Raw genomic sequence first — 20685 nt, forward strand, 5'->3', positions numbered from 1 at the left:
ATCTTCTTAAACCTATCTAATTAATCTTCCTTTTGGAATTCTTTTCTTGGCAAATCAAGTTTTTCCAGTAGAATCGCGCATAGGGGCCTTACAAATTTTCCAACACGCAGAATCACTGATCAATGGGAAAAGAAATAAGAGACCTGTACAAAAGGCAATGTCTGCACTTGCAAACAATTATAGATCCATTTTGAAATCTACATACAATGGCATTGGATTATCAATGATTTCATACATCCAGATTAAACTGGTGAGGTGAGGTCTGAAAAATACACGTATCTTTTTTGCTATATAAGAATCACACTGAAATGAGAATAAAGGCAACATTTTACCTATGGGGTCGGGCATGATGCTGAGCAGAAACTTAGCATGCAATAGATAAAGAATCATTCATCTTTACAATGAACAGAGCTGATCCCTGCACATTCTAAGAAACATCGGATGGGACGTATAATCTGCAATCACTTCTTCAAAATTCTTGTTTTAACACCCCCTGAAATTCATATAAACAGAAAGGATTCAGGGTCCCATAATCCAGTGAAATCATTTACCGGAGTTAATAGCAAATAGTTGGGCAAATAATTTGGAAGTGGTAAAATCCTAGAGCAAAAGGGTACCAGACCTTCAACTTCCTCAAATTGAACCTCCTTCACGAATTCTGCAGTTGCATTATACTCAAAACTGCAAAAAGGGTAAAACATACGAAAGAACAATTTCAATGTAACTCAAAGGGTAAAAATATTGCAATAGAAAGAGATTTCGCATATACGGCTACAACGCTAATGTAGTCCGCAACATTAAAACAATAGTAATTGTCGTCCACTGGAAAAAGAACTGAAAAGGAAAAGTAAACTCTCCTCAGAAGGATGCTTTCAACCATTACACTGAAGGTACTATCTTATATCATGAAGATTCTAAGAACGAGCATCCATCCAAACAAGCAACACCTTTCACTTTATTTTTCCAGAATAAAGCTAACTTACACAGAAACCACCACATATGCAATATCCTACATATCCCCTTCTCAAAAATTAAAGCTCATATTCCCATCTCACAGCATCTAACAAGTGGTAGCAATGGGGTTATATGCTGCACTCAGAAATGAATCCATTGACTCTCTCCCAATGGTCGTAGGTGTGACAGATATCAAGAAGAATAGTCCAATAGAAAATAAAAAACAAAATTTTTGTCTGCATAAACTTTTCCAAGATACCCAATGTGGCTACCTATTGATGCATGCATATCCTGATATGCATATATAAGCTACAAATGAACATTGCTGATAATAACCAACGCATATGCAATCGATCTGAGATTCCTAATTAGCCGTCTAACAGGAAAGTGGGGAGGTGGATTTGGTATACTATAGAGTAAACAAGAGAAGCCATGTAAACACATAATAAGAAGCACAAATTTGCATTACCTGTTAGAGAAACAAACTTCAAGTTCGTAATCAGAAGCACTCTTAGTAGCTTCAACTAAGACAGTAACGATTTCAGTCTTGCGAGTACTAGCCATGAGTACATCATACTCAGTTGGAATGATAATTGCGAAAAAGTTATCACTTAGTTCACTCAAGCACATCCTCTCTACAGCTGCAAGGGCTATCCTCCGTTTCAGTGCATCGGCCTCTGGGTCAACAATGTAGATGGCAAAGTCAGTGATCATCAAAATGCGCCGCTTCATCTTCCCAGAAGCAGTAAACTTCAAAACTTTATCGGCAAACAGAACCTCCTTGTCACCTGAAAAATTCAATGCAATGGAATTCAATCAAGTAACTCCATTAGGCACAAGAAAATGCTTAAATTCTCTTAAGTCCTCAAATAAGAATGATTACCAATGCTACATTATCTTTACACAACCAAACATCTATCTTCTGAACCAAAACTTCCAATTCAATACCCAAAAAGAAGGCAAAATGAAAAATTGATGTTTGATTTACCGAACAGATAGCAAAATTGAAAACATTATGAAAGGCGAGACCTTGTTTCTGCAAGATTTTCATCAAGTACGGATTGGAACGGACGTCGATGTAGTCTCCTTTGTATTCTCTGCGAAACGAAGCTTTTCTTCGGACCTTGACCCCCATGAAGGGCTCCTGATCTTCAGTGACGTTGCTATTTCTAATTCCGCCATTATCTTCTCCGTTGTCGTTTTGGTGGCCTAGGACTTCCGAGGGGTTCCCCTCTTCATCTTCCGCCACATCGTATTTGGGAATCTCCGTTGGGGATTCGTCCACCTGGACCCGCTTCGGAACCTTCAACCGCTGCATTTTCAGGCGTCGTTACGGCGACTCAGACACGGTGAGCGACGCGGAGTGAGGTGGCGTGCGGGTGGTGGATGCTAACTTGCTCCGGGTGTGCGCTGCGCACCATGTGCAGCAGGGGGGTTGTAATCGGTGAGTTGGATTCTGGAATCTCCTATCAATCATCCAATCTACGCAACGGCGCACGTTAGAAACGTCTATCATTGGGTCCCATGGGAAGCGTGTGCTCTTCTGCGAACAGCTTAGGGACTGTAGGTGATCTGAGACGTCGGCACTGCGGGACCCAGATGCATATCGACCGTCCATCAGATAACAGCAAGTGGGCTAGGATTTCCCCTAGTAATCACCGTCTACTTTCTAGCTGGTGGATTGCAGTATATAACGTGTAGGACAACTGTCATCAAACAGAATAAAATCCTGACTTAAATTTAAGAAATTTAAATAGATTCATTATTTGAATTATTATATGATTTACTTTTTCTTCTTTTTTTATTTAATTAATGATCCATCCATATAATTTACTTGAGATGAAATTTATAAATAAATAAATTTAATCACACACATTGGATATTGGGCCCACTCAATCGTCGGTCTCCGACCGTGTGGTTGACCGCCGGCGTTGTAACTTTTAAACAATGGCAGCAGCCAACAGAAAGACCAAGTCCTTGAACGCGCCTGGGGGAAGCGGGAAACGACGTCGCTTTGGTGTCCCAAATGAAATCACCTTGACGCAAAAGCTATATTCGATTCCGCGGTGACTTTCGGCGCCAAAAACAAAAACCAACCGGAAAAAAAAGGGAAAAGAAAAGAAGAAAGAGAAAGATTTTCGTAAAGGGAACGCCAAGTGGGACCCAGACAGAGGGAATAGAATTTAAGCCAATCAGCAGCAACAGGTCGATTACAGAGCGGTTTTTATAAAGGTCGTTCCATTTCATCAAAACACATTCACAATCCGCCTTCCCCAATTTCCATTTTCCATCTCTTTCTTCATTTTTCTTCTTCGATTCATTGTTCACGTAGGAAGGAGGACGATCTCTGTCTTCGTTTCTCTCTGTAACTCTTCCTAGCAGGTACGATCTCTTCGCTGAAATTTAAATTATTTTTAGGTGCTGGTTGTTGTGCATGGTTTTGGTTTTTATTTTTGATCTGAGATGGTGATTTTGGATATTGGAAATAGGGTTTCGCAAATGGCCTCCAAACGGATCTTGAAGGAACTCAAAGATTTGCAGAAGGATCCTCCTACATCATGCAGCGCCGGTAATCACATTTTCCTGCTTATGAATTCATTTCCTGCTCTGAATTTTGGTCTTTTTCTTGAATTCTGGGTTGTTTGCCTCGTAAATTTTGAATCAATGTGTCGATGTTGGCATGAAATTTCAGCTTTAATTTACCACTTTCCATTCCAAATGATTCTGTTGAGTGTGATCAGTTGGTGCTTATGGATGGTTGGTGATTTGCAGTGAATTATCTGGGATAGTTGAATATTGTAATTTTGGTATGTTGCAAAATTCGTAAGGACAAATTCCTGGGTCAATTTTATGTAGTTGATGCTAAGAAGCATATACTGAAAACTGAAATATGACTTCCAACAATAACATTGGTAATTTTACTTATTTCATCAGTTTGTGCATAGTTACTTCACATAGGAAAGCGAAACTGCGATCAGAATTAGTATAAGCCCTCGTGTCACTCATAATTCGTGTTTGATCCTGTACATTGATGTGTCGCCTGTGCTGAGATCAGAATTGTGGGTGTGTCTCTGGGTAATTTGGGTTTGTTCCTACCATATGTTTTAGATAATTAATGAATAATGATTATACGCTAGGTGCTTTTCATCATATAATTGCCTTCCTGTGAGGAGGGTGCTATGAAACTTGGAAGGTTTTTCCTTTGGGTGTCTAAAGACCTGTGTTCATATCTTGGCATGAAAAATTGTGCAAACCATCATTATCTACAAAATATACACGAATCGATGTGCTCTTAACCGTTGTAACTTGCATTTGACTAATGTTCTCGCAATTGCTCTTGCACCATTCGTGAACCATGGTTTTGGCATTCCCATCTGGACAATCAAGTCAAAAAGCATGTTTAGCTACCTAAAATTTATTTATAACATTTTCACCCTTTCCAAATTGTAATGGATTCTATTGGTCCAGCTTGGCTACCTGGTCAGATGTTCAGATTGTGACGTTGTCTGCAGCTGGATTATCCAGTCTGGTCAGAGGCTTTACATACTACCAACTGGTTTAAATTTTGAACTTTGCTCTGCATGACCATAAGCATTCAAAAGATTTATTACCCTTCTTGTACTGCATATAGGAAGTGACTAAAATATATTTTTCTATGCTTTGTTGTTTGTTTTATAGTTATGCAGATTGCCCTCAGAAGATACACATTTTTACTCATATATAGTGTTGTTTCGAGGACAGATGACGTTCATTCAAGAGCTTTCTTGTGTTATTTGAACTGAGACTTTTTTAAAGCAATCTGTATAAATCCTGCTCCATTTTCCATAAATATTTGTATTATTTCATTAATTTCTTGCCTTGTTTTCTTTGGCGATGTTGCAGGTCCCGTTGCTGAAGACATGTTCCACTGGCAGGCAACAATAATGGGTCCCCCAGACAGTCCTTATGCTGGGGGTGTTTTCCTAGTTACTATTCATTTTCCTCCAGATTATCCCTTTAAGCCACCGAAGGTACTAACATTCCAATTTTAAGAATGAAGTTTGTTTCTTTATCTCTGAACTTCAGTGGTCCACACAATTCGTTTTCTCTCCTTGAATACTTTTACCGATGATGTGAGGAAGTTTGACTGGGGTTTGAACTTTAATTGATCTCCTTATAGTAAGATACCAAGTTTGTCAGACTCATCTTCTTCTTTCTTCCATACTCGGCGGACCTACTACCTTGAATACCCATATTTTGAACTTTTTTTAGTAATTAAGTAAGTTTTCTTCTTCTACCACTACCACCTCCTCAACCACCACCAGCACTTTTACTTGGGACAACCATTATCATTGCCCTTCACATTTTCAGTTATTGCACTGCAAGAAACTAATGCAGGACTCATACTTTCCAGAAGACGGAGAGTATTTGGGGTTGTATACTTCTATAAATTACAATAAGAATTAAGAAGGCTGTTGTGGACGTTTTTCCTGCATATAGCAGAAATACCATTGCATTCTCTGTGTCATCATTCAATACTTTGTGTCGTTTTTCTGATAATTTAATTCTCGTTCTCTCGTTTTCTCCCTTGCTGATAAGTTGATGGTTTTTGTAGGTGGCATTTAGAACAAAAGTATTCCACCCAAACATAAACAGCAATGGGAGCATTTGCCTTGACATCTTGAAGGAGCAGTGGAGTCCTGCTCTAACTATTTCCAAGGTTTGCTCTAATAGCCAAGCTCCAAAATAGAAAATTTGAGATGTCTATATTTTTGAAGTTAGAGGAGTGACAATTGTGATGTTATCATTCTGGAAAAGTGGCTGTGACTTATCACTGCACGCAGAGCCTGTTGATTTTAAACTGCTATAAGAGTCATTCCTTGCAAATACATTTCCTCACAAATGTAGTCAGCTTTGATATAGATTTCTTTTAGGGTGTTCATTATAAACAATTCTCACTCGAACTGGTCTGTTTATATTGTAAGTTATCATAGTGTTCGTTTTCTTGATCAGGTTTTGCTTTCCATCTGTTCTCTGTTGACGGATCCGAATCCTGATGATCCATTGGTGCCGGAGATTGCCCACATGTACAAGACAGACAGGAATAAATATGAGACGACAGCAAGGAGCTGGACCCAGAAATATGCCATGGGCTAAAATGAGGTTTGGTATGTGCGATAGGAAGGCCCTTATATCTTCTTTCCCGTGGTTTTAGTTGTGTATGAGGGATGTCTCTTTAATCCTAAAATGGACTAAAGAAGAGTTCCATAACATGTCCCCAGTATTAAAAAAGAAATGTCAACACATGTTGCTTTCCTATTGTTTGTATGGATAATCATAATGGTGATCTTTAGAACAATGAATAGCCTCCCCACTATTGTTTCCTTCATATTGTTTGTTGGAAATTTGAGCTGACGAAACTTTACCATCAGGATCAAGAACCTTCGCATTGAAATTACTACAATTCTGGTCATCCTTGAATCTAAATTGGCCATATTTGTCGGGAAAGATTTGCAGTTTCTCTATAGACTATACATCTAGAAAAGTCCTTGCAAAATAAACTTCACCATGGCCAGACAACCGAAGGGTGGTCTTAGATTCTACAATAACTTGTTTTGGCAAATTTATAAGTATATCAAAATTCTCGCTTAATAGAAAACTGATGGCATCACAAAATAATGTAATAATGAAGACAATGTGCATATCCAGGCTTCAGAAACAAGTCTTACTTTTCTTGTCCACTTGCAGTGATTGATCAATTACTTCATCCCCTCAACTGTTTGCCTAGTAGTTTCCACTTTCTTTCTTCAAATGACCCCACGATCATGCAATCCGGAGCTTCTCCAATGACGGGGCTATGGTGAAGTGGGTGTGTTGATGGATTCAAACAGGCCCGACTCTCATATTTACTAATGGCCCGAATAGAATTAAAGAAAAATGTAAGTTGAGCTTGCCTAAACATTGGGCCTTTCCAGGTCTCTTCAGCCTAACTTGGTCCTAATCTCTTGAGAGCCCTTTAGGCTCGAGCAAAGCCCAAACAAAAATCTAAAATCCCAGGTTTAGTAAGGCTGGACCAACCCTGTTTTTACATCCTTGAGTTGAGACCTTGATGCCTTTGTATGAGTTATTTGAGTTTGCAAAAGTAATAAAACATTCTAAAACAGTTCATTGTAATTTCGAAAAGTATGTACAAAAAACAACAGAGGAAAATCCCCACGTCCTCCCCACTCAAAGATTAAAGTAGCCATGTCGGTGGGTAAAAGTCAAACTTATCGGCATAGCATTAATAACACATCTACCAATTTGCCCACTCAACTCTTCAACGGTCGCAAGATCACAGCCTCGGAAGAAACCTTAGATCAATCTTGATTGATTCTCTGTCAATGTGCCCGGGAGCTATTATAAGATTATTTATTATTGGTCAAAATTTATAAATACATAAATAAAGTTTTGTATTTAATCTGGTTTTTTTATAATAAAAAAAAATTAGTATAATTGATAGTCTAAACTATAAATTAATGAAATTTCTCACATATATACAATTGAAGAGTGCTAGCAACCTTCTCTCTAAACTTCTCTTTTGGACCTTCTTCCTTCTTCTCATGACAAGTGTCACTTTTCTTAAACTAAAAACAATGTCATTAATGCATCACACAAACTAGTTTTTGTTTTTCAAAATTACCATTATTAAATGTATTAATTTTTTTTAATAACAAGCTAATTTTTTTTATAACTTTCTTACCACCTTGTTAAAAATTAAATAAGAAAATAAAAACTGAAGTTTATTTTAATTTTTAATTTTCCAAAGAGAACGCGTGTTTTGTTTAAAACAAAATAAAGATGATAACAATGTTATAAAACAAACTTTATTTTTATTTTAAAAAAAAAATGACGTTTTTCTTTTTTTTTTTTAACAATATGCTAAAGAAATTATAACAAAATTTGAATAAATTAAAGGAAATATAAAAGCCAATACATTTTAAATTGAACTAGACCCCATTAACTGAATCTGATTTTAATGATACCTCGATCGTTTACTCTGTCGTGGGATCTTAATTTTGGTAATAGTAAAAAAGATTTTGTTTCTTATAAACTCATAATTAAAAATTAGACCACACCACCCAAAAGATATGAAGAAGGCCAGAAAGTCACAAATGAAGAACAACAATGCCTGGGAATGCCAAAAGCAATTTAATACGTTCAACTTCCCCATAAAAACAATATATATGGCCATTGAACTTTAGGTGTCATATAATAAAATAAGCTTTGTAACATAAAAATCAAAAGGACATGGTGACTCATGTTGCATATCATATCACAATATATGTTTAATATGAAATTACACGTGTCGAATCTTTATGAACGCAAAGGATCTGAGTTGAAAGCCTAACTTAAACTGAAGATTAAAATAAAATCCTGCAAAAGGGTCGTGCCCACGAGTGGGGGTGAGCATGGTCCCTGAAAATCTGGTTCATTATTTTTATTATTGATTTAAACCATTTAATTACCTAATCTTAATTCATTTCATGTACTTGGACTTGAAGACAGACAGGGCTTGAAGGCAGGCTGCCGAATGCTGATGAGAAAGACCATGACATTGACTTCCACTAAAGACTTTTTGGTGGATATTAGGTGCGTGTCGTATTGAAGCTGCTGATTGCTGTTTGCCGCAGCAAAGCAAAGGAGAACATGTCCATCAATAATCCAAATTCCAATTCACTCTTTAATAATGATGGTTCAGATCATTATTAACCAGTAATCATTGTCTAATTGCGTACTTAATATTCACTGAAAAGATCACTTAATCGTACAAGACGAACTGCTCTCATGCACTCCACTCCATCGAGTTTCCACATAGCTTTGTTAAATTCTTTTTGTTAATTTGTTGGCTCAAAAACTAAACCCTGGTATATATATTCAATTTTCATTTTTAAGTCTACATTCATAGATCATTTTTGTAAAAAATTAGAGATATCAAAAATCGTTTCAATATCCAATATATATATATATATATAGAGATATTTAGTGATATACCCATTTCTAGCACTAATATTATAAATAAACCTTACACAATTGAATTCCTATAAACAAACCCAAAAAAAACCCAAAAAATGATAGCTAGCCTTATTGAATTTAATATTGATTATTAAATTACTTTGATGCCCTACTGAGTTCTTTGGGTATTTTTATGAGATTTTGGGGTTGGGCTTGTTTTAAGAAATTGATGGCAGTTTTGTAATTTATAAGAAGTTAAAAGCTTTTTTGTTATGTTGTAAATGGGCTTTGGGTGTGTTTCTAAAGTCCATTTTATATAGGGTATTTTTATAATTTGGGCCCCCATATTGGGTATAATAGTGAATCTCCCATATATATATATATATATGCATTATATAAGTAATTACAAGTACTCATGAACTGACCCGGACAATAACATAAACAACTTCAGTTTCTGTCTTCTTGTGTTTTGATTTACCTGCGAAAACTATAGCTATATAAAAGCTTAATTGCAACTTAGCTTATTTTTGTAGATTTGATGAGTTTTCGACAACCCAAAACAAAGAAACTATATATACCAGTCTTGCTCTTGGTCGTATGTTGTAGTTAATGACATTGAGTTTTTTCTCTACCAAATCCCTTCGCACACTCAATTTTTGGGCTTTTGGAAATTGAAAACCCTTTATTCTAATTTCTAACCAAACCCATTTACTAACTAGCTTAGCCCAAATTAAAGATATCAATTGTAAATATTTTTTAATATAAAAATAGAAATAAAATATCTACCAAATCCCCTGCTTTGAGGCACCAAACAATTGCATAATGCATTCATCTAACAAGCAAGCTACTCATTTCCCTCAATGTCAGAGAAGAATTATAAACCCATTGCCCAAAAGTGCAATTCTACAAATCAACTTCATGTTCTTCAACATATATGTATATTATTAAGTTGCACGTAAATAATATTTAAGTTGCAAATCCAAGTGAGGCCACATCACCCCACATGGGGAAGCACACGTGGCAGTTCCATGGTCACCGTCAAAGCGCAAACGCTGCCGGTCATCGGTTCGTGAACAGTATATCAGTGTCAGTTGACGGGGCCCACTGCCTGAGCCGGTCACTCACTGTCGTCGGGTCTCGAGACAAAATCTCCATACATGGCCCATAGCCATTGTATCTCTGATGAAGAAGGTCTTCCCAAAACCTTTTCTACGCTGCAGGGATATTGTACAAAATTAATATTATAATATCAAGTTCAAATATGCATAAACAATGAGATGAACGTTACGTACTCACAACTTACAACGTTTTTATTTTAATAAATTTTGAAATTAAAAGTTTCTATTGATGTTTCAGATGGTAAAAGATACTAGGTAGCTTAGCTTTGGTTGCAGAAACAAATGGCAGTCCAGTCCAGTCCAGTCCAGGTGTTCTTCTCCCAACATCATTGCACACCTTGCCCGCACTTTTTTACACTGATCACCAGATTTTTATCATTTTCAACAGTTTTTTGTTCTTTTCAATATAAACTGTATAATTAAGTGCTGTGCAGGTTTGGCATTGGCAAGCAAAAGATAATTAACTTTATCTGACTGGGACTGCAAATCTTAATATAAGTTTGCAGGCATGCGAATATGATGCTAGCTAGCTACCTCTGTTGTTTTGAACTTTGAACTACAAGTCGTAGGAAGGAAGAAGTGATCTTTCTTCTTCTTCATATGTTTCTTAAACACTGTCGTTCCAATTCCAAAGGTGAAAGTAACTATAACGGGATTGTTTTCTTTCTTTATTGCTTTAAACTGTCTGCCTCTAGAAAATGAAGATTACATTACATGTGTGTGTGTGTGTGTGTGTGTGAGAGAGAGAGAGAGAGAGAGAGAGAGACCAACATCTCTTGCTTCAAAGAGAAGCTTGTGATAGTTTCTAAATGAAGATTAATATTAATTAATTATGATTAGTTTTATAGTATAAGGGATGGTAGAGAAGGGTTTAAATTATGGGTCACGGCCATGAAATTCTGAGCAAACAGCAGAAAAACACACACGCACATTAATACCGACACAATAATAAAGCCATAGCTATCTGCTTCGAAGTCGTGTGGAGCTCTGGAGGTGGCCCTTCTTTTCACAATAGATCTCGTTCTGTTATTATTTTATTTACCTTTTTTGGGGATTAAATACCCAAACATGATATGGGTGCGTGGTTTTCTTCCCCCTTAATTTATGTTTTCTCAACTTTTAGGGTCATCCCTGCGATAAATTTGAAACGTCAATTCATATTCTTGGCACAATGAAATTGTTGTTTTGTCCCTTTTAATTTTGACCTGTTCTAATCCCATTATCTTGTTCTTTCCTTTTTACCAAATATTTTTCATCCAAAAAAAAAAAAAAAAGTAATTGTATTTTATTAGATCAATTGAAAAAGTATATAGAGAGCCATCTCAACAAACATGAGTAAAGCTTCGCAAGTGATCAAAGTCTGCTTTATAAATAAAATGATTTGGAGAGAATAAATCGCCAATAAGTTGTCTAAAAATCCCTATTTACCGTTTAAGTTGTTCTAGATCAAGTCAGTTACATCAATGACAAAACCTGGCAGCTAACCGCCATAACTCTTTCCTAGAGAAACTAGACCACCCAACAAATTCAATAAATTTTTTTGAGAATTACAAGAGAAAACCGGCTCATCATTCTCCTAAACCCTCTCTTTTTTTCTTTTTTTTAAGACTCGCCAATTGTTGTAATCTCTCCATCATAAAACAAAAACAAAAACTTACACACACTTAACCACATTACTCCTAGTTCTTGCATTCACGTACATAAATAAAAAAGGAAAGGAAAAAAAAAAATTTAGACATGCAATTTTTTTGGGGGGAGAAAGTACATTTAAAAATGAATAAAGTTGAAGACATATAATCTTTGGGAGTATGATGAGCCGGTAACAACACTTAAATCAAGGGTGTCTAGGGCATGCATGCCGCAGATTAACATAATATTGCATTAGAAAGACTAATGAGCAAAGAATCAAACAAGGATCTTGGAGTTGATGCAGGCTAATGCTATATAGCTATTGCTTGCTACTTATCTCATTGAGTCATTGACTTTATCCCCAAGTTCAAGTTGTATTCATTTGTAGGCTTTTACCAAACTAACCAACATATATATACTTCCAAATACATATATTTATATATAAACAAAAAACAAAACAAACAAACAAATTATATATCTATATCAGTTGCAGAAAAGAAAACAAACAATAACGTTATTATTATAAAAAACTATTAAAGTATATACAAGTAGGAGGCAAGGTACCCGGTGATTTGTCGAATTTGATGTTCTTCTTTAGCTGTCTTGAGGATAATGGTTCACTTGGCTCAATGGCACCGGGGCCAAACTCCAAGAACCAGCACAACTCTCTCATTTTGTCCACTTTGCCAATCCATATATACTTAATCATATTTATATTTACTTTCATTTCCCAATTAATCATGATGCATGGGATCTTCAAATTATAATAATCTCTCTCTCTCCCCTACGCTTACACCTGTACAACTTAAGAAAACTTTCGTAAAATTAGGTCCTTAAACATAATAAAGCTCATAATCTGAGACTTAATAAATTGTTATCAATATTCTCTTCAACTTGTATTCTTCTAAATTATAAGAACAAAACAGTGTATGAGTTAAAAGCTCTATATATACATCCTCCAACAACAGATAGAATTCCTCCTACCTGCACTACTCCACTAGTTTGCGTTCTGTCCTTTCCCAAAACTGAAAGCTTCATTCGGACTATAGTTGGACGACCAGGGTCAAACTTTATTCTGAGCTGCCGCTGCTTTTTAATTTCCCCCTTAAAAACAAATTCCAAGTTGCTGGTACTGGAGGGAGATTCACATGTAAAGTTTTAAATGCACATATATACATATAAGTTTATTTGAGGGATCCCTCAATAGAAGCTTTCTGTATATAATTCCTTTTGATTAAACACCGAGCGAGGCAGAGATGAAGGGCACATGAGGTTAAGTTTCCAGACTCCAGAAAGTCCTAGAAATGTGTTCCATTCATATTAATTCTTGATCATCATGTGAAAGAGTGTGAGAGTGAGAGAGAGCACACCACTTTGTTCATTATTATTAGCACCATGTACATATATATATTTATATAGTCAGTCAGTCTTTGAAATTGAGATATCAGATTTTACATGCAGGCGTGCTACGCGTGACAAGTCCTTCATGCTCTTGTGTGCCTATAAATGGTGCTCCGTTTGGACCGCTACCACCCAATTTGCTCATAAATTAATGCTTCAACCCCACGTATTTTCAAACGCAAACTGATGCTATGTAAACCAAAACACCCCTATCCAAATCGGCAATTTCATTTCTTTTTTTCTTCTTCGAATTCATATTCAGCTATAACCTCTTATAAGGAACCTGTGACTCTCTGTGATTGTGAGGGCCTAACAAACCAATCATTGGGTGCCACATAATGACATTCGCATCGCTGGAGCTAGGAGAGCCCAGGTCACCAGTAACATGAGTTTTTATTCGTCTTTTAGTCTTCGAGTTTTCAACTCGTAAACGAAAACAAACCAAGTCGGCTTTTTTGTTTGATTCACCGTTTGGAGCCAATGTCTGATTTTCATTTTATTTTTAATTAAAGTTCAAGCCATGCAAGCATAATATACCAAGACTCACATTTTTGTTACTAATATTTACTTATTTTAGGTATAATTCTCACTCCCATTTATTTAAATATAAATATCACTCTAACTACGACAAATATGATACATATAACATAACACTTTCTTCTTTTCAAAAATTTTGACGGTAAGTGGTGCTTGTAACTCTAGTAGTACAACACGCTTCTTAACGAATTTTAAAGTTCGACTCATTCAGACTCCCTTTGTAAACAAGGAGAGAAAAATGCATGCTCAAGTTCTTTATACAAGGCCATCCCTGTCTTCGTTACTGCAGGCAAGAAAATATCGTGGAATCTGTTTTTTAGCTTCTGGTCTATTTAAGTTGAGTTCCCTAGTCCTTGGAGCTTTTGCTAGTCGCCTAGGAATTAACGGGAGGGGAACAATAATTACAACGACAGATTATGAACTGCCCATATCCTTAAACACACACACATATATACAGAAGAAGACAATAGTAGCCAGCCAACCAATTGCAAATGTTGTACGTACTATGATTAGATATGGACCAATGGACAATTAACTTTGTTAATTAGTTAATTAAATGTCAACAGGCTGGGGTCAACTACTCTAATTTATGTTTTGTACTTGGTGTTTTTCCACGAGTTTCAAAATCAAACCAATTTCGATGTCCTTATAATTAAGCAAACATCCTGTTTTCAAAATTTCATATATTATCTTGTAAACTCGAGAGAATATATGATTTGGACATCAATTCCAAAAGTCAAACTAATTTCTATTTACAGCATCCATAATGAACTACCTAAACCACCCTCCTTAAATCAAATTTAGGGAGGAAGTGAGAAAACCTACCTCCAACCATACTCCCTATCCAACACCTAAAATAGGGAGACCTCTAGGAGCTCTTAAATTTGAGGAAAGATAAATGACTTCTAGAGGCTCCCTATAATTAAATAATGCTTTAGTTTGATGCTATTTTAAGTATTTATTTAATGCTAATCATTTATTATTATTATTTTATATGAAGAAGGAGCATTTATGTTAAATTAAAAAGAGAAATAAATCATTTACGATTCCCAAAACTATGGAGCATGGTTGGAGTTGAAATTTTATAAGGAGCTCATAAAATAGCTTTTTAGTGTTTTTTTGTCAAGTAATTAAAGGGACAAATTATAACCGAGATTTGTGAAATTTTGACTGTAATCCACAGCACTAGTTACCATTGATCAAATAAGGTTAATAACATTTTACCACAATTTCTTTTTAATTTATTACTTTTCTTGGCTTTATGTGATAATTCGAGGCTACTTAATTATTATGTATTTCAAAACTGACTCAGAAAATTGACACTTGAGAGTCTGAAATAGCTGTGCTTGACAAATTCTATAATTTTGTAAATCAGTTATAGAATTTGTTTCTCGAATGCAAAGAAATTGTGTTATGGTAATTATTTAATTATCAATAATTATTTGCACAAAATATCAAAATGACCGTTACGATACCACGAAGAAATTAGAAACAAAGAAATGAAACCAAATTAATAGCTGGCAGAGAAATTACACGTAGAATTTCTTATTTGATGTTAAATAAATAAAAATATTAAATGATAAAAGTGAAATGAATAGTTAATCACACTTGTCTCATCTCTTCTACTGAAGTAGACTGATGAAGTGGTAAAAATGGTAAAATACTTTGCTGCCAAAAAATTACTGTTTTTATTTTTTTATTTTATTTTTATTTTTTATTTCCTGTTAAATTAATAAGACTTTATATTTTATTTTATTTTTCATTTTAAATTTTGAAAAGACTTGCTTTGCAAGAAATTAGCTTAGACAAATTATGTGATGAGATTGGAAGGTGAGTATATCTCGGTTGTGGGAACAAATAGGCAGAAAAAACCCAGAGACGTACAAAACCCCAATAATAAATGGCGGCGAATTCTAAGTTGCCCGCCACGTTACTCCAGCTGTTAAAAAGTAAATAATTTTTTTTAAGTGGGTTAAAACTAAAAAAACACTAAAATCACTCAACAAGCCAGCACAACTTGAACTGTTACCATTGCAACGGATTACAAAGTGACAACTATACCCTCGCATGCTTACCTTATTTACCCACGAGCGGAAAAGAGTAAGTAAGTAAATTAAGCAACTGAACTGTTTTAAGCGGTCAAACAATTTGACCGACGAATGTAGCAGGGCCGGGCATCTTGGGCCTCACGTGACAGGCCTCACGGAGTTCAAGATGCATAAGTGAAATGATATTTGCTGAGTCAGCAGCTTATGATGTTCGCTCATTGGGCCCGAACTTGTCGCGGACCCACCATGTATACGTGTAACAATCTGGACGTATTCTCGGGATGTGGCGGACCGTATATGGTATCTGTTTCTCATATCTCCACGGTCATGACCGGAAACAGTAACCGGCTTCTGATATTTTTACTTACTTTATATTAAATATAAAAATAAAAATAAAAATTAGAACAGTAATTTGGGATCCTTTTCTAATTTCGGCTGTTGAGATCCTATAAAACAGCGATGGAGTGTTTTGGTGGTCACCGAAACTAAAGATACAAATCGTTTTGCTTCTTCTTCACTCTCTCTCTCAACTCTGAAAACATTCCGCATACTTGTTCCACCCCTACCTCCCTCTTGACTCTCTCTCTCGCGCTATATTCTTGTTAGATTACTCTTGAGCACTTCGCTGGGATTTGATCAGAGTTTCCAGATTGAGCCCCCTCAGGTATCAAACACTGTAGAAACGGAAGAAAAACTTCCTGTTTTGCTACTTTTACAATCAGGAGTGAATTGGCTGTGCAGCTTAACTCACTTACCATTTATGCTTTTCTGCTTCCTCCTTTAAAGATCCTCCTTCCTCACCACTCTTTTAACATCATTCTTCCCCTCCGAAACTTTCTCATTTTCTCTTTCCTCAAAGGCTCTTCCCCGTTCTAAGTTTTTGAGTCTTCTTGCTTACTGGTTCTCTTTATTCTCTGCCGCCCTTTGTGGGGTCTCTGATTCTTTTTCCTTCCGATGCGAAGATAGAGAGAGAGAATCAAAGAGCCTTCCCGTACCACCACTGAGAAAAAAGAACAAATCTTGGACTTGAAAATGGACTCTAGTATTCTATGTCCAATCAAATACACTGAGCACCGAAACACCACAAAAAAATGGACCAAACCCAGGAAGAAACCAACAACAGAGTCTACCTCTTCATCCATCCCGAGAATCGTTCGAATTTCTATGACCGATCCAGACGCCACGGACTCCTCCAGTGGCGAAGAAGACGAGTTTTTTGGGCGTCAGAGAGTGAAGCACTACGTCGACGAAATCATCATCGAAACCGACTTCAGAAACACCTTGGTCCTCCCCAACAACGGCCGCAAACGGTCGACCGTCCAGCCTCCGGCGACTCGGCGGACTGTGAAAAACTCCGTTTCGCAGACCAATGGGAGCAGGAAGTTCCGCGGCGTACGGCAACGGCCTTGGGGCAAATGGGCGGCTGAGATTAGAGATCCCGCCCGACGTGTACGGCTGTGGTTGGGGACCTTCGAAACTGCTGAGGAGGCCGCTATGGTTTATGATAATGCCGCCATTAAACTCCGCGGCCCTGACGCTTTAACTAATTTCGTCTCACCGCTACCCAAGGAAGAAGAGAAGCCAGAGGTTCCCGTTGAGCCTGTTATTGAGTCTCTTGAGGTCGAGATCACCAACGGAACGACGTCGGGTTCTGGTTACGATTCCGGGTCGGAGTCTCACAACAATCTGTCATCTCCTACCTCTGTTCTTCACTTCAGAACTCAGCCTAAAATGGAAGAAGCTCATGAGCCGCAAAAGCTTCAGGTATTTGACCAAGTGATGCAGGAGTGTGGAGATGAGACCTGTACGAATTTCGTATCGGACGATTTGGGTAATTATTTGCCTCTGGACTTGCCGTACTTGGATGACGTGTTCAGCTTCCCAGCTCCGGATTCTCCCTTGTTCTTCGATACGCCGATGTTTTTCGACGACGACGCCACCGCGGCGGCCGCGACGCTTCCCGAGTGTTTACTGAAGGAGGATTTCAGCGACATGTTTCGTGACACATACGACACGTCGTTGTCACCGACGACGTCGTCTATGTGCCAAGGAGGGGAGGACTATTTTCAAGACATTTTGTTTGGTTCAGACCCCCTTGTTGTCCTCTGAGAGAGAGAGACTGAGACTGAGCCTGAGCCAGTCAGAAGCCACAGTTTTGCCGCCGTTGCCTGACCGATTTCTGGGTCAGGTTTTTGTTGTTCCGGACCAAATTTCGGCATCTTTTTTAATTATTAATTTTGCTGTATTAGTATTAGTAATTACTTATTTATTCGTTTGAACATCCCCGTTAAAAAATTGACGGAGAGTTTAGTTGAGTGAGAGTTTTGTGGTTTACCGAGTGTATAATTATTTATTAATTTTGGCGGATTAATGAAAATATTTATATAATGTTTTAAATATATACTGGTTTTAACACAGTCATTGCCTTTTAACTTTATCATTTGGTAGGCGTAATTAATTAAATTAAATTTGTTAATTACTTAAGTCACCCACCTTGGCATTCTTTTTGCCCAAACCACGAGTAGGGAGAGAGTGGGAGTAGTCTACTAGTCGCGCGATTTGCGGTGGTGGCCGGTTAGATTGGGTCAAAATAGGTGTGAATTTGTAGCTCAAATAAGTCCAATATTTTGGAACTTTTGTTTGTTTCTTCCTTTTTTTCTTCAACGTTTATAATGGCTATTGTCACCCGTTCACATAAATAAAAATGTTCAACTTTCTGCCGCGAAAGGCATAAGCTAACAAAAAATAAATGTGGCCTTTTTTATGGTGAATGTTATGTGATGTATTACTGGCCAATGAGGGATTTAAATCAGAACTGAGCTGGCATCATTACTTTGGCATGCATGGAAAATGGAAAATGATCCTTCCCGCCAAGTATAATGTTTATTTACAAAAATATTTAGTTGTTTTGCTTTTGATTTTGACTAGTTTTCAAGATGCTACAACTAGGAATTTAGTTTTCTATACCAGGGCTTTTTTGAGGACTTACATAAAACTCTTTCTAATGAAGAGAACGATCCTTACCAATTCAACCAATCTTTGTTGACTATGAATGCAAATCTTTTGCAACGAGGGTTCAAAATATTTATGTCATTTTCAGAAATATTATGGGGGAAATTAACTCGTGAGATGAATGTTGTTGTTGAATATTATGAGAAGATTCGTGTGGCTATTTATTACAAATTAATTATTTAAGTGGCCCTTGCAATTTGCAAACACTGGTAATTGCGTTGCTTGAGAGTAAACAAGAGGAAGTAGCCCCCATGATTATGTCTCAAATAAGTAGATATTTACATGTTAATGGAAAGACTGAAGAAAAAGAAAAGTAGACAATTAATCATAATTGTGTCTTAAACTTGATTAACCTAGGTATCTCCACTCATAAATATAGAGATTTTACCCTAAACCGTGATGCAATTGGCAATTTGACATTACTCTTTGATAATGTTAAAATGGTAATTAACGAATTACTTTTGTAGCAGCATAATTGGCACCGTAATTATCACATCACATCAGATTAGATTAGAGTTGGATTTTCCGGGTGTGAAATCATGGAATGGAAGGAAAAGGTTTTTAAGGTAGAAACATATAATTTGATTTGAGTTGACCCATTGCCCCAGTCTACCATTATTCCAATCCAAAGGGCTCCTCCATAAGACTGTGGACATGATGCATGGAGCCAGCCGACGGAGGTCTGCTTCTTTTCATTTTATTGTTGATGAGATTGGTGATGGAGGGAGGGAGATGGGTCCTTTTTCAGCCGGTTGCCGGTTGCCGGTTGCCGGTTGGTAAGGAAAATGAAATGAACTGGGTCAATATATGCAAAATCAGAGAAAATGGCATGCAATTTCATACGCTGTGTTGCTGACTGACTTCTCCACATTGCACTTTTGAGTGCATATATTATATTTAGAATGAGAATGCCGCAAATAAACATATAAGAAAAGTTTGACTATCTATGCTTTTCTTTCTTCTTATATTTTTCCTTGTTGGCACATAGGCAACTTCGTTTTGCTCTTTCATGCATCTTCCCTTATATTATCAAAAAGGGAAATGCAAATTCAACACCGTTTCCCTAATTAAGTAAGTAAACGCATTATGATCATTAATAATTTCCTAATTGGTGGAAAATACAGCTTTCTCTCTTATCTTTACTGATAATGAGAGAGCAAGAAACAAGTATATAAATTAATTGTCACATGTTAAATGTGTGTGTGTGTGTGTTTTTGTTTGTAATATATATATATATATATATATATATGTATATATGTCACATGGAATGGAACTTTTAATGTCCCAAATGACGTACCAGGATCTATCAAGGAGACCAAGACCTGGACTATAGATTTCTCTACATGTCTAGAGTCGTCGTAGGCTATGGCTTTATTTCTATTTATGGCTATTTATGTCCTTTTCAGTTAAGTTGGTTGATTTGTCATTTATTATCCTCTCTTTCCCTAATGACAATGAGTGCACAATTTAATTAGTGAACTCAATCATCGACTGTCAAAGCACACAAATTTTTCAACACTGTGTTGTTGTACAATGTACGTAGAGACGGAGTCTTTGTTCGCCGTTTTATAAATGCGAACATTTGGAAAATAAAAAAAATCAGAAGAAACATAGATTCGGGTATTATAAATTATGGTTCCCAATTGGAATTTGGACACAGAAAAGTTTGATATACCAAACCAAAGCATGCACTCTCTCTCAATCATCACAAAATGATTGCAAACTAGTCTTTGAAAATTACCACACCATAAAAAGTAAAAATAATACATTATCTTTTTCTGGTCAAGTGTTACTGTCTCAGTAGTTTCTTTCATGATCATGTTGTTTTTTTTTTCACGTGAGATGCTGATGATATGTATCTATGTTCTTAAATTACTGTCTCTGTGTGTGTGTTTTTTTTTTTCGTTTTTGACACACAAAATAATGAAAACATGGTTAGGTCAAAAGTGAGAAAGTGGCATATATTATGCATCGTGCAAGTTGGTGATGGTGTGCTGACAACTTTAACCAAA

General features: G+C 36.6%; 3 protein-coding genes across 3 annotated transcripts; 2 read left to right on the forward strand and 1 right to left on the reverse strand.

Annotated features, from left to right (window-relative positions):
- Positions 1 to 146: 146 nt before the first annotated feature.
- LOC117617690 (myosin ID heavy chain) lies at positions 147 to 2471 on the reverse strand. Its single transcript, XM_034347175.1, has 4 exons — positions 1984 to 2471; positions 1424 to 1742; positions 623 to 681; positions 147 to 493 (listed from the first exon to the last, which is right to left on the reverse strand). The coding sequence occupies exons 1-4, from the start codon at positions 2270 to 2272 to the stop codon at positions 462 to 464; spliced, it is 699 nt and encodes a 232-aa protein (XP_034203066.1). The 5' UTR covers positions 2273 to 2471; the 3' UTR covers positions 147 to 461.
- A 678-nt stretch (positions 2472 to 3149) lies between these two features.
- On the forward strand, positions 3150 to 6364 carry LOC117617323 (ubiquitin-conjugating enzyme E2 10). The gene is made up of 5 exons (XM_034346658.1): positions 3150 to 3336; positions 3444 to 3523; positions 4837 to 4964; positions 5549 to 5653; positions 5947 to 6364. The coding sequence occupies exons 2-5, from the start codon at positions 3454 to 3456 to the stop codon at positions 6088 to 6090; spliced, it is 447 nt and encodes a 148-aa protein (XP_034202549.1). The 5' UTR covers positions 3150 to 3336; positions 3444 to 3453; the 3' UTR covers positions 6091 to 6364.
- A 9768-nt stretch (positions 6365 to 16132) lies between these two features.
- Positions 16133 to 18019, forward strand: LOC117618756 (ethylene-responsive transcription factor CRF3). Its single transcript, XM_034348478.1, has one exon. The coding sequence runs from the start codon at positions 16694 to 16696 to the stop codon at positions 17768 to 17770; it is 1077 nt and encodes a 358-aa protein (XP_034204369.1). The 5' UTR covers positions 16133 to 16693; the 3' UTR covers positions 17771 to 18019.
- The last annotated feature ends 2666 nt before the right edge of the window (positions 18020 to 20685 follow it).

This window comes from Prunus dulcis, chromosome 2, assembly GCF_902201215.1.
Source record: "Prunus dulcis chromosome 2, ALMONDv2, whole genome shotgun sequence".
NCBI lineage: Eukaryota > Viridiplantae > Streptophyta > Magnoliopsida > Rosales > Rosaceae > Prunus > Prunus dulcis.

What these genes read in the sequence shown, in the direction of transcription:
- LOC117617323 (XM_034346658.1), top strand. Translation starts at nt 3,454, where the DNA reads ATGGCCTCCAAACGGATCTTGAAGGAACTCAAAGATTTGCAGAAGGAT. An exon ending in ATCCCTTTAAGCCACCGAAG is followed by an intron (nt 4,965 to 5,548) that starts GTACTAACATTC and finishes TGGTTTTTGTAG; the next exon opens with GTGGCATTTAGAACAAAAGT. An exon ending in CTGCTCTAACTATTTCCAAG is followed by an intron (nt 5,654 to 5,946) that starts GTTTGCTCTAAT and finishes TTTCTTGATCAG; the next exon opens with GTTTTGCTTTCCATCTGTTC.
- LOC117618756 (XM_034348478.1), top strand. Translation starts at nt 16,694, where the DNA reads ATGGACTCTAGTATTCTATGTCCAATCAAATACACTGAGCACCGAAAC.
- LOC117617690 (XM_034347175.1), bottom strand. Translation starts at nt 2,272, where the DNA reads ATGCAGCGGTTGAAGGTTCCGAAGCGGGTCCAGGTGGACGAATCCCCA. An exon ending in GAAAATCTTGCAGAAACAAG is followed by an intron (nt 1,743 to 1,983) that starts GTCTCGCCTTTC and finishes TGAATTTTTCAG; the next exon opens with GTGACAAGGAGGTTCTGTTT. An exon ending in TCAATTTGAGGAAGTTGAAG is followed by an intron (nt 494 to 622) that starts GTCTGGTACCCT and finishes TATGAATTTCAG; the next exon opens with GGGGTGTTAAAACAAGAATT.